This window comes from Patella vulgata, chromosome 1 (assembly GCF_932274485.2).
Source record: "Patella vulgata chromosome 1, xgPatVulg1.2, whole genome shotgun sequence".
NCBI lineage: Eukaryota > Metazoa > Mollusca > Gastropoda > Patellidae > Patella > Patella vulgata.
In genome coordinates, this window is record NC_065879.2 from 13,697,775 (window position 1) to 13,711,380 (window position 13,606).

General features: G+C 36.9%; 1 protein-coding gene across 4 annotated transcripts in view; it reads right to left on the reverse strand.

The window, feature by feature from the left end:
* The window catches only part of LOC126829306 (protein transport protein Sec16A), a 49,743-nt gene that overhangs the window by 22,185 nt on the left and 13,952 nt on the right, over positions 1 to 13,606 (reverse strand). For 3 of the 4 annotated variants that reach the window (XM_050559104.2, XM_050559095.2, XM_050559087.2), the window contains 11 exons: positions 12,891 to 13,098; positions 11,744 to 11,882; positions 10,378 to 10,611; positions 8,993 to 9,175; positions 8,513 to 8,630; positions 7,625 to 7,736; positions 6,679 to 6,784; positions 5,943 to 6,083; positions 3,280 to 3,387; positions 2,038 to 2,491; positions 693 to 809 (listed from right to left, as the gene is read on the reverse strand). In XM_050559104.2, the coding sequence (XP_050415061.1) occupies positions 693 to 809; positions 2,038 to 2,491; positions 3,280 to 3,387; positions 5,943 to 6,083; positions 6,679 to 6,784; positions 7,625 to 7,736; positions 8,513 to 8,630; positions 8,993 to 9,175; positions 10,378 to 10,611; positions 11,744 to 11,882; positions 12,891 to 13,098 (1,920 nt within the window). Of the gene's footprint in view, positions 1 to 692; positions 810 to 2,037; positions 2,492 to 3,279; positions 3,388 to 5,942; positions 6,084 to 6,678; positions 6,785 to 7,620; positions 7,737 to 8,512; positions 8,631 to 8,992; positions 9,176 to 10,377; positions 10,612 to 11,743; positions 11,883 to 12,890; positions 13,099 to 13,606 lie in introns of those variants that run through there. The other variant, XM_050559112.2, reaches the window with a different exon arrangement.

Genomic DNA, 13,606 nt, shown 5'->3' on the forward strand with positions numbered 1-13,606 from the left:
ATGTTTTCTTAATGTTTGTTTCATTGACAGCTTATCTTATAGTATTATTAACAAAATAGTAATCGCAGCTTCGCGCTTGCCATCATTGCTGTTGACAATTTTCCTCGGCTGCTTATAACAATAAATAAATTTGTATTAAAATCGAGTTATTTCCCCTGAACAATTAATTAATTATTCATTGTCATTTCCCCTGAACAATTAATTAATTATTCATTGTCACTGTTGTAAACGACCCCAAAAATTTTTGTCTAGTGTGTGGTTTTTAGTTTTAGCGTGTTTTGAATTAAATGACGGCGATTATTTGACACAAACCATTCCGTTAATTTCATTTTATTGAAGCTCCTTTATTTTTTATACGAGTATCGATATCAAGAATTTGAATATCGATATCGATATTTTTCCGTAGTCAATAAATATGCAGTGGGCTATAAGGGAAATTTTGCTCGGACAGCAGCACTATGGTCTACTCTTATATTGAATTCCAACTGCCAAGGGATCTTTTACATGCACACCAATGTGCCAGGCCTCCACGTCCTGCACCACTGACAAGGGGAAACCACACCGAAAAAACCTGATGGACTTTCTCGGCCAACACCAGGATCGAACCCACGGCATCTAGACTAGCGAGATAGAGTCTTACTCACTTAGCCAACTTGGCTCCTTCAACCTTAAAAAGTTTGATAATGCCATACCTTGTTGTCCATATGCTGTATTCTGATTGGCTGTATTATAGTTATTAGCCTGGTTTGTATTGGCTGCGTCTGTAGGTTGTTGATGATTTGAATCTGCTGCATATCCCTGTTGTTGGTCTGAAATTAACAAATAACATATTCAGCTCTCAAGGCTGACTGAACTGTGAGAGAAATATATTTATATGTCACTCTGAAAGGAGGCGGGATTACGTGGCTAAGTGGGTAAGATGCTGGCCTGCTAGCCTTGAGGTTGGGTGTTCGATCCCTGCATTTGCCGAGAAAGTTCATCCAGATTTTCCGGTGTGGTTCCCCCTTGTCAGTGATGCAGGACAGAGGACCTGACAAGGACAGCTGTCTAGTCCTTCAGATGAGACAAAAAAAACGAGGTCCCGTGTATACATTGGAATGCACGTAAAAGATCCCTTGGCAGTTGGAATTCGATATAAGAGTAGACCATAGTGCCGCTGTCCGGGCAAAATTTCCCTCACAGCACACTGTATGGCGTATGCCCTTCTTCATTAGCCCAGCATAGGAGCAGAACAGTAGGAATTAAACCCCATTTCATTTCACTGAAAGGAGGTGAGTCTTTAACTCAATATCATCTACAGTCTTCGACATTGCAAACACGACTTACTGGTCAATTTAAATCAACATTTATGTTGTTATCTTACTGTGAAAAGATGGGCTTCTTATATTTAAGACACAATGGAAATTTTAAATTTGGCACACGAATCGATTGTCAGAATGCTTTTGAGTGCCATTTGTAATGAAGCAACATGATGAACTAGGCTAAACATAGACTCCAAAGACTGCCGTTAAATTTGTACTCTTCACGTATTTCACCGAACATAACTGATTAGAAATTACAGGAAAAACAGAATCGATTGAATGAAAATCACTTTATATATATCCATATTACATTATTATATATGTTGCGACCCATTTGTGCCAATTTCTAGGTGCCAAAGAATACAGATTTAGCTCCTTTAACCATATGATTGCTGAAAGATATTTCGAAGTGTTTTATGACGCGACAAATCTACTCATACATCCTTTGTTACCAGGACAGACTTTTTTCAACTTTTTACTTACAAATGAATGAAATAAAATGGGGTTTAACGTTCTACTCTTCTGCTCCGACTGGGCTAATGTAGACTGACATACACCATGCAGTGTGCTATGAGGGAAATTTTGACCGGAAAGCATCGCTATGGCCAACTCTTATATCGAATTCCAACTGTCATGGCTTCTTTTGCGTCGCGCCTATGTGTACACAGGACCATGTTTTTTTCGTATTAACCGAACAACCAATTAAAAAAAAAAATGGATCAGGCTACAAACTTACTATATTGACTCCATTGTTGATTATAGGCCTGTAACTGTCCTAAATAATCAGCTGGAGTTGTATCAACTTTATCATCTGTCGCAGGCTTATCTGTCTGTACCTGATTGGTGGTTTCTGTTTGTTGATATTGACCTTGAACCTGTTGGTACTGTCCTTGACCTTGTTGGTACTGCCCTTGAACTTGTTGGTACTGCCCCTGATCTTGTTGGTACTGTCCTTGACCTTGTTGATAGTAACCTTGAGTCTGATCATATTGACCTTGGTTATATTGTTGTTGATAATTGGGGTCTGTGTAGGTACTACCGTCTGGCTGTGAATAATTCTGGTACTGTGCAGCACCAAAATTAGGTGTGTTACTTGTGTATTCTGCAACCTCTCCACTATCACTGCTGTTTGTGGTTCCACCAAATCCAGCTGGTGTGGCAGATCCAGATATCGGTTGAATACTGCCATCCTGAAATCAAAGAACAATCTTGTTACACGAGATATACTGTTTAAAAATATAGAAATTTAAGTTTTTAATGGGGTCTTCAAAAATTAAAAAAAAATTGGAAAGAAATTGCAAAATCCAGGGAAAACTTGGTATGAGCCCTCCTTAGGCAAATGATACCACCCCAACCCACACCCTTCCTCCATGAAGCCACATGCGTCAGTACAAGAGCTGATGTGTCCGGTACAAAGGCATATGAATCATGAGTCACCACCATGATTCATCAGATTGTTTTATGCATCGGCCAAATCCTATTCAACAAAAGGTGACTACATTTGTTTTCTCTTTTGTGAACAGAGGGAGGGAGAGAGAAATGGGATTTAACGTCCACTCAACACAAACTAGGTCATTTCGGGACTAACATATAGTTCAATTTTATTTCAATAATTTGATTGTGCGTAGGTGTCTTTAGCAGTGGAAGGAAACCGGAGGACCCAGAGAAAAGCCACAAGGTTGGACAGGCAGCCCTACTCCTTGTCATGTACAACTGGGAATCGAAACCCTGCCAGTTGACTCAATGACAGACCTTATGATACAGCGCGCACGCGCTAACCATTCGGCCATCCAACCCCCTCCCCCCCCCCACCTTTTTTTTGGAACAGACATGATGGGTGATGAAACATTCAAATCCTGTACTTTTCTATGCATCGTTTCTTTCAAACCACATTTTTGCCGCTTGAAAAAGAAATAGACTCCTTGATTAACTACGAGCCCAAAGGATCAGCTTCAGAACAAATTCATTGTATACTTACATCATAACCCTGACAAATTATCGCTAGATTTTGTAACCAATCAGGATCAGCCATATCCTCTCCTTCATGTTGACGAGAAGGATCGCAATATTTTAAACGATCAGCAAGCTGTAATATAAACCAGATATCACTATAGTTACAACAAGATAGATAGTAGATAATGTTATTGTGATACATGTGTCAGACTTATTAATTGGGACTATCGGACACACGGGAAACGGAAGTGACAAATATAGGGGAACAGTCCTGGGGGCTAGCCGTAAGCGTCCACTGCGCTGTACAGTCCTGGGCCTGTCACTATAAGATTGGTATCGTTTAATATGGTTGTTTTAGCGCGAATAACGATGCATACAGTTTAATTTCAAAACATCGTTTGATAATTGATAATAACGGTTGAAAATTACAAAAATCGTTTAATTAGTACTATCGTTTAATTTTATGGTACACCGTTGAATTTCTCCGAGAGGTGTTTAGAAATGGGGTATCCGTTTACTTATCTAATGGGTTTAATTACTAGCCGAGCACTTTAATTTCCCGAGACGCGTAAAAAATTAACACCCGATGAATTTATCTACAGGGTTTAATTATTAGACAAAGCGTTTAATTTCCCGCAAGTCGTTTATCCGATTGTTTATTTTGATTTCGATTATTTACGTATGAATTGCGAATATCTATGACTTTGTGTTGTACGTGTATTTTCAAAATAACCATCGGATGACTAAAAAGTGAATTGCTCACAATGGCGTGTATACACAGACCCTTTCTGTAATTAATGTGTATGGGGATATAGATTCAGATAAATATCTAATAATTATTTAATCCCTGTTTTAACTAATCACAATCTAAAATATTGCACCATATATACACAACATGTTATTGTCTGCGATATCGCCTCAGTGGAAGCGGGTGGTAAATAAAGCGATCTCAAACACTTAAATATATCCGTGGCGCCTTAAATAAACCAACATTCCCAACTTCTAACAGGTTCCATTGATTTATCATTTATTTTATGACAGTTTAGACCACAATGTGTTACGATTCGCATTATGGTATTCTAAGCTGATTCTTATACGGAATTCGAGGTGCAATGATATAAATTTGGATTTGAGTGGACGAGTTAACACAATTATACATGTATGTGACCGTAAGCTTATTCTCGGTCTTTTTCATTTTGATTTTAATATTTTATCAAGAAAAACATACATGTAACAACTTTTGGTCAGGTATCACAGCTTTATAACCATTTAATGATTTATTTCTGTATTAATTTTATACTAATTTGAGAAAACCATTGGTTGTTAAAGAATTATCATACTTTTCCCGGGAACTGATTTTTTTATCATTTACTATAATGTTTTTATTACATCATATATACAAGAATTTCCATAATTGTTATCGGTATATAAAGTTTCATACATCTCACTCAGTTAATCATTTTTTTATCAATCCATAGCAATTAATTAAGTATTTAACATTTTATTTAATATCGGATTATGTATGTAAATACAACCGAACTCTCACTTAGCTAATTAAATGAAGCAATCCAAACAATGCGTAATTACTTGAGATTTTTTTATGTTTTTGTTTAAGAATTTTCATGCAATTGAGAATTATATTTACGCATGGTGTAATCGTTGTACTGCAGTCAAGTGTTTACGTAACATCAAGGCAGTATTCATTGAAGCATATTTCCTGTTGATACTGTTTGACCCGCATGAAAATGGGTGACAGCTTGTCTATAGAGATTTTGGCGCCAGTGAGAAGTCTCATGAGATTATCGTCGTTCAACATTACATTGCGGGGTTGACTTCGATCTCTTCCTGTGGCGTCTACAAGTGGAAGTTTATTCATTTGTGATTACCTGGGATGTGTGTGACTTGTCTACGATATCACCGATTTTTCATGTATTTGTCAATAGCGGAATTACTATTTTGAATGGATAATGGATAATAATACTACGACCACAGTAAGGCGAGCATCGATGGTTGTGCATTTTCTTTTTATATTCACCTTTTCTATTTGTAATTCATACGTAAATAATCGAAATCAAAATAAACGATCGGATAAACGACTTGCGGGAAATTAAACGCTTCGTCTAATATTTAAACCCTGTAGATAAATTCATCGGGTGTTAATTTTTTTACGCGTCTCGGGAAATTAAAGTGCTCGGCTAGTAATTAAACCCATTAGATAAGTAAACGGATCCCCCATTTCTAAACAGCTCTCAGAGAAATTCAACGGTGTACTAATTAAACGATTTTTGTAATTTTCAAGCGTTATTATCAATTATCAAACGATGTTTTGAAATTAAACTGTATGCATCGTTATTCGCGCTAAAACAACCATATTAAACGATACCAATCTTATAGTGTGTAGTGATACAGACTTCACTCAAAATTAAGACAAACAATCAGGAATATAACCCAGAGAAAAACATTGTGTGTACCAGCACAAGTCATGATCTGCTATATGCCACATGAAATATGAAAGTAAGCATATTGAAGTAAAAATTACCTATACGTTATTACAACACATTCTTGTTTGATATACAGAAGACAACTTCATGATTTAGTATGACAACTGAACTCCACTGCTGCGCACACACGTAACTCATTACTATTCATATATACAAAGGTCATGAATACTCAACATATATATCATACCTGATATAAAGATTTTGCAAATGGTGATTGATAATAAGCTGGACTACGTAGTACATTTCGACTAATAACTTCACAATAATGTAAAGCTTCTTGAGAGAAACCATACTCCGCTAGACGACATGCATACAGAAATTTGAAAACCTGCAAAATATAACCATTATATATCTTAACTTTTCCACTTTTTTTATTTAAATCTTTTGCACTAGAACTGCCTTACATTGCACCCTCTTGTGCCTAAAATCATCCGAGTCTCATGAATAGCTATGAACTATTTAAAGTCTGTATGCTAGAGAGCAACGGGGGGTGGGTGGCCGTTGAATCTTGTGATCCAGTGATGGGGTGCAACGCAGTTAATGAAATGGGGTTTAACATCCTACTGCTCCTGCTGGGCTAATGTAAACCGGCATATGCCATGCCATGCGCTATGCCCCGACAGCGGCATTATGGTGAATTTTAAATTCCAACTGTCAAGGTTTTTTTTTACATTCATGACAATGTGTACAAGGGGCCTTGATTTTTCATCCCATCCGAACAATTATACCTTGTTCCTTGTCAGGCCCTTCATCCTACACCACTGACATGGAGCGAAACCATACTGGAAAATCTTGATGAACTTTCTAGGCCAATGCAAAGATCGAACAGGGGACCTCCAGGTTAGTGAGCCAACATCCTACCAACTGAGCCACAGTGGCTTTCCCCCCCAACGTAATTAAGTTATTGATGTATTAAAACAAACCTGTAAATGCGGTAATACAAATTTGGCGTTTCCTAGTGATTGAGCGTATTCATATATTTCTGTACACTGAATGGCTTGGTTCGTGGCAAATTCTTTTAAACTTAAACTGAAAAATACAGAAAAAATCAACATAACAATAAACACTGTGACATTTAAAAATAAATATACAGTCACATCTGATTTTTGATAAAAACTGGCTCGGAATGTATCCATTATCAGGATTAGTGGCCTATTATAGGCTCTGTCGTCTGCCAGAAATGTGCCGTTTATTCACATGTCAGATGACAGAGACCTCTTTGGAACTAGTTGTAGGCTTTAAATTAAAAGAGAAAGAGAGAGAGAGAGGGAGAGAGAGAGAGAGAGAGAGAGAGAGAGAGGGGGGTTTAATGTCCACTCGACACAAACTAGGTAATTTTGAGACTAACACATGGTTCAATTTTATTTCAATAATTCGCTTGCGTGTAGGAGTCTTTAGCAGTGGCTAAGTGGGTAAGACGCCGGTTCGCTAGCCTGGAGGTTGGGTGTTCGATCCCTGCGTTGGCCGAGAAAGTTCATCCAAATTTTCCGGGGTGTTTCAACATTGTCAGTGATGCAGGGCCTGACAAGACAACTGTCTTAGTCACTCGGAAGGGACTAAAACCCAAGGTCCTGTGTATAGCGTGCACATAAAGATCTCCTGACAGTTAGAATTCGATATAAGAGTAGGCCGTAGTGACGCTGTCCGGGCAAAATTTCCCTCATAGCACACTGTATGGCGTATGCCCGTCTTCATTAGCCCAGTCAGAGCAGAACAGAACAGTGGGATGTTAAACCCCATTTCATTTCATTTCTATATTTACTAAAGACTTTGACATTTCCTATTAATTTACATTTAAAAACTTTATATGTGTATAAAATCAGGCGCTGTATTGACAATACCAGAAAAACAATTTCAGAAGTTACTTACTTGTGACTTGAACCAATTAAAACTATTTTGGATGTTTTCTTGGTAAAAGTACCAAACTGTGTCTGTGCCATTATATAACAAAAATGGCTGGCATTTAAACAGCCTTTGGCAGCTAAAATATAATCAAATTATATGCTGATCTTTAGTTATAAATATACAATCTGTTATTTTAAAAACCCAGTTGAAGACTGTTATAAACAAAATAAAATTATCTTATGCTTAATAAATTTTAACACAAATCAAGAAAATGTTAAAGTTAGGTGATTTCAGAAACTATAAAACCAATTTATAAACAATTTCATCTACCATCTATTATAATGGTTTAATGCATTTGGATACATGAGTGGTGATATTTCCTAAACTCTTTATAGTATACATGGGACTTTGGTTTTAATGTATCAACCGAAGGACTATATACTTTTCCTTGGCAGCCCCATTTATCCACCAACACTGGCAAAGGTAAATAAGGCTGGGAAATTCAGACAAACATTCTTGGTCACATCACCTCTTGGTCAGGTGACGGTTAAACTCTAATTATCTCCCTTTACCACCAATTCCCCCAACGACATTCGGGGGATACTCAATTGAACATTCCGGTATTAAATTCTCACAATTCCAAAAATAGTGTCAATCGAGTAAAATGGGGAATTTCGGAGTAAAACGCATGTGCCGATTGTATAAAAAATATCTCAACCAATCATGACAGCTGAAACATATTTGTTACTTAAAATACGTCACGATTTTACTCACACCATCTCCATAGTCGGGACTGACAGAACTGTGACAAGGCTGAATTCTGTGTCACTTGATTGCGATTCTGTCAATTCAGGACATTCCCCGACTGACAATCGAGCACCCCCCATAAATATGTGACAATCAGTATCTTACCAAGTGTGTCACCTAGCGTTGCTATAGATTTTCTATCTATATCAGTTTTAGATGTATGATTTGATAAAATAATAGCTAAATGTGGTCTCCAATCTCCCCATCTTTCATCAGACATACACTGAAAAATACAGATAAATATAATCAATTTTGTTTAATAGATAGTAGAACTGATTTTATACCAAATAACATATGGTTCAATTTTAATTCAATAATTTGCTTGTGCGTAGGGGTCTTTAGCTGTGGGAGGAAACCGGAGGACCCAGAGAAAATCAACAAGGTTGGACAGGCAACCCTACTTCTTGTCACATGCCAGATGACTCAATGACAGAACTCATGATACAGCGTGCACATGCTAACCATTCGGCCATCCAATCCCCATTCATTATTAAGAGATCAGAAATATTTAACTACTGCTGTAAAACTATTTACTGGTTTGAAAAGCAGTAAAAACTTGAAACAAAATGGCTACTTATAACTTACTGTAACGGCTGCTGGTTGTCGACCAGACATCAGTTGGTATAACGTCTGTAACGGATCATTCATTTTCATGGCACTGTTAGCAAACTTCGTCATAACATTGGCATGTGTTCTTGTGTCCATTTTACTAGCCAAAAATAAGGCATGACCCCATATATTATTCTTCATAGCCCATTCTAAAGCATCCTGTTAAAATAAAATTGTGTGTGAAATTGCTTTGTTTAATGTCCGCTTCCACCAAAGTGATATCACCAACGATTATATGTTAAATATACAAATAAATTATTTACAAATTGATATAGAAACAGTTTATATATATAATGTTTTTATCCCTTGCACAGTGATACTACAGTACACTACAACTTAAGTATCATGTAGTTATGCTGTTTTAGCAGGAGTTTCTGTAATTAGTGTTTAGTTTCAAGTCATTGTAGGCAAATTGTCAAAGTTCGTTGATAATTATAGAAAGCTATTCGGTTCCTACTGTCGTGTAGTTTAAAATGGTTTAGATTAGATAATGGGTGTTGGGTTTATAACTGTTTTCTTTCTCAAAATGTTTTGAGTAATTAATTTCTCTGTTCATTACTCAACACTGCTCCAGAAATTAAACAGTTATAAACCCAACATTCATTATCTAATCTAGACATTGTCAGACATGAAATAAGGCACAATCGGATTGCCAACTGTCATGGCTTCTTTTATGTAAATGTCAATGCGTCACGGATGCACCTCATTTTTTCGGGTCCTTTCAAAATTCTGGCAAATTTTGCTCGTTAGCAACCCCTGACAATGAAAGCTGGGTTGAAAATATCCTGAAGAACCTATTCGGTCACATTGGGATTCGAACTTGGGGCACTTTTGTCAAGAGCCTAGAGCCTGACCACTTGAATACGGAAATGAAATGTAATGGGGTTTAACATCGGACCTTTCTGCACCAATTGGGCTGATTCAGACAGCATGCAGTATGTTTATACAGAATTATTCTTCATTGAACTCCAACTGCCAAGGTTTCTTTTACGTGCACAGTATTATGTACACAAGATCTTGCTTTTTGTACGGAACATTTTGTGCATGTTTCAGGAGGCAGATTTATATATTTGCTAAACCTAACACTGTAACCTGGGTATTATTTAATCTTGTGTATCTAGCACTAATTTTTTTCACATTCGTTTACTATCAAATCTTTATTTAAAAATTCGCAAAAATCATTTAAAATCACCCAAAATCATCTAATTTGTACTTGCATCCAGTTTAAAGCTGAATGATTAATTTTGATAATAAGTGTCCAATTTGATATTAAACGATTGTGAAAGTAATTAGTGCTAGATACACAAGATTAAACGATACCCGGGTTACAGTATAATGGCCTGAATGCAAAATACACCCACCTTTTTTCGTCCATAGAGTAAAAGATGTCTGAATCTATCAATAACATCTTCTCGTGATTTTCCTTTATTGATAACAGTTCTATCTGACGTGACTTTTTCTTCTGTTTCATCCAGAGTTGATGTGTCTAGATTTTCCAGACTGGTAGCTATTTTTACACCAGACATACTGTATTCATGTGTTGAGGGTTCATGACCTTCGAGTAATAAATCTGCTATATCTGTACCTATCACAGTCTACAGAAAAACACAAAGTAGAAACATTTTATTGTACATGTTATAGGGTAAAACTTGCATTCAACAAGTTCATAAATGAAATGAAATGGGTTTTAACGCCCTACAGTTCTGCTCCGACTGGGTTAATGAAGACGGGGAATACGCCATACAGTGTGCTATGAGGGAAATTTTGCCTGGCTTAGTCAAATTCCAACTGCCAAGGGATCTTTTACATGCATGCCAATGTGTACACGGGACCTCATTTTATTTCAACCCATTCAAATGACTTAGACAGCTGTCCTTGTCAGGCCCTCAGTCGTGCACCACTGACAAAAGGAAACCATACCAAGTGTAGGAGAACAACCAAAACAAAACTAATAAGACAACCTGTGGACAAGAGAGAGAGAGAGAGGGAGAGAGAGAGAGAGAGAGAAATGGGGTTTAACTACCTGTGGATAAGACAAACTACACAGATATTGCAAGTAATAAACACCAAATATTAAATTGGGTGATTGAGGTAGCCATAAGCGTCCACTGCCTTTTAAGGTGGTGCTCACCCTGGTCCATGACAATGTCACAACGAAGCCCTTCAGTCTAATATATACGGGAGCACTCATTAAAATAGAGTTTGTTTTACTCTCACTAATCGAAAATATTTTGGAATTTTGAGTTAGATACCCCACATTCAGATGTGCGATACCACATAATATTTGCGTCCAATCCCGGTGCATATGTCTTGGATATACGGATGAAACAGAATCATTGGTTTGTATGCTACTTAAAGGTGTATTAGGTGAGATTAGATAAAGAGCTGAAAGGTCTCGCTATAATTCAGTCAAATTGCTTCACTCTGTACCAAGATATTAGCCATTGAATTTTAGGCTTGTCTCGGTCGTCATTACTGACATTGGTGTGATAACAAACAAAGTCTCGATTATCCATTATTACAATAAATTATCCATCACAAAATGTATTCAAATCCAGAAAATATCGCAGGCTAACAATGACATCAAGAGTTGATTATGGACTGGAGAAGTTAATAAATGTGGAAATAATAATTTAGATAACATTTAAAGCCTAAAGAAAGACCTGCTATTGGCAGATTTAGATCTTGCATAATGTATGTTTAAATATGTATATGAGGATAACTTACACCATTTTGTTTTATCAGAACTTCTAGCAGACGCCATGTTAATTCAGCAGACTCTCTATCCACCATATTTATATCTTCATTACACATCTTAGCTTTTCTTTGACAGAATAATAATACATCATTTTTATGTGTGTCACCCCTAGAAAAAGAAAAGAGAAATTTAACGTTAAAAGTGCTTACTAAGCTGACCTAATCTATACTCATATTTGTGACTGTCGTTTGTCAGTTGAAAGCTACACCAGAGCTATCCTCGAGGCTGCAATTTGGTGTATAGGGTAACTCAGAGTAACATAGGCTAGGTGGCGTTAGCCTACTGCTTTCGGTTTCAGAGTTATTCTACTTTCAACCCGTGCAGATCTTTAACATCCGCTAGTGACAGATATTAACGATAGAAGTCACATGTCAAAAATTATTCATCAAATATTTCCAGCTTGGTAAAAATCTACCGAGGTTATAATAATACCAAATGAGTTAGGGTTTAATGTCCTTCATCTCTTCATCAACCTGGTCAATATAGACAGGTACACATAAGAACTTGTGATATGAGGAAAATTGTTTTTTTTTGATCCATTTGTAATGACTAGATTCTGTTGCTTGCCAGACCTAGGCGGAAATATCCAGACAGAATTTTCTCTGTAAACACAGGGATTGAACTCGGTCTTCTTGGTTAGTGTGAGTCAGTGCCACCAAGCCATATTTTACACATAAAGAAGACACCTCTTCCTTACCCTGTGAGGCTCTCTTAAAGGGGCATTATGTAAGATTTAGATAAAGAGCTGGCTGTTCGTGCTATACTAGTTTAAAAATAGATAATGCAAAATGAATATATTGAAAATTTCATTCAAATTACTTTATTTTGAGCGAATCTATCACTGGCTATACATGTATGTGCATTGACAAAATGACAAAACTGTTCTAATCTACTTAAAATCGGAGCCAACCAATGGCATCGAGGGTTGATTAAGGTCTTTTCATGTTAATAAATATCTAATTAATAATCTATATAACATTTAAGGCCAAAAGAAAGACCTGCAATAAGGAGATTTAGCGCTAACATAACGCCTGTTTAAGTGGTAATTCAAATTTTACAAAAGCTTAGCCATTTGCAGTATAAAACTGAAATCATAGAATCTAAACTAATTCTTACCTTACTAAAGGCCCTGGAAATTCTCTGACCTCTTCAGCACCTTTGACATCAGCTAAAATGGATTCTATTTCATGTACTTCTACGACGGCAGGCTGACCGTCTGCTGGTCGGTTTGGTAATATCTTAATGAGCTGACCATTAGCACCAAAACATGCTTTCATGTGAGGTATAGTATACTTGTGTGGCGTCAATCGCTGATATGATGAATCTAAAAATGAAGAAGACGACTGACATCTAAAATTCTATCAATACCCCCATGTACGACGATTACAATCAAAAATGTCCACTCAACATATGGTCAATTGGGGAGAAAATATAACAGGAACCATATATACACCAGCCTACAAGATGCCACCATGTATAAAACATAGGGTTCAGTGGTTGTGATTAAAGAAAACATTCTCGATGCATGGTAGTTCAGATAATTGCATGTCGGCATCCTATCTGATTAAAATACAGATCTATAAGTTCTTTTTCTTTTTTTTTATACTTTCGATTGCCTACACTAGAAGAAGATCTGACCAGTTGTACTGGGAGGTCGCCTCAGGGGTCGTACACGTAGCTTTTGACCCTATAACGTCAGACATCAATTAATCAATTGGTGACCCACAGTTCCATGCAGAGCATGCCAAGAACTCGCCATAACAGACCGTTTCATTGGCTAATTCCTCACGCCTACTAAAACACCTATTATAACAACTCTTCCAGATCCTAGT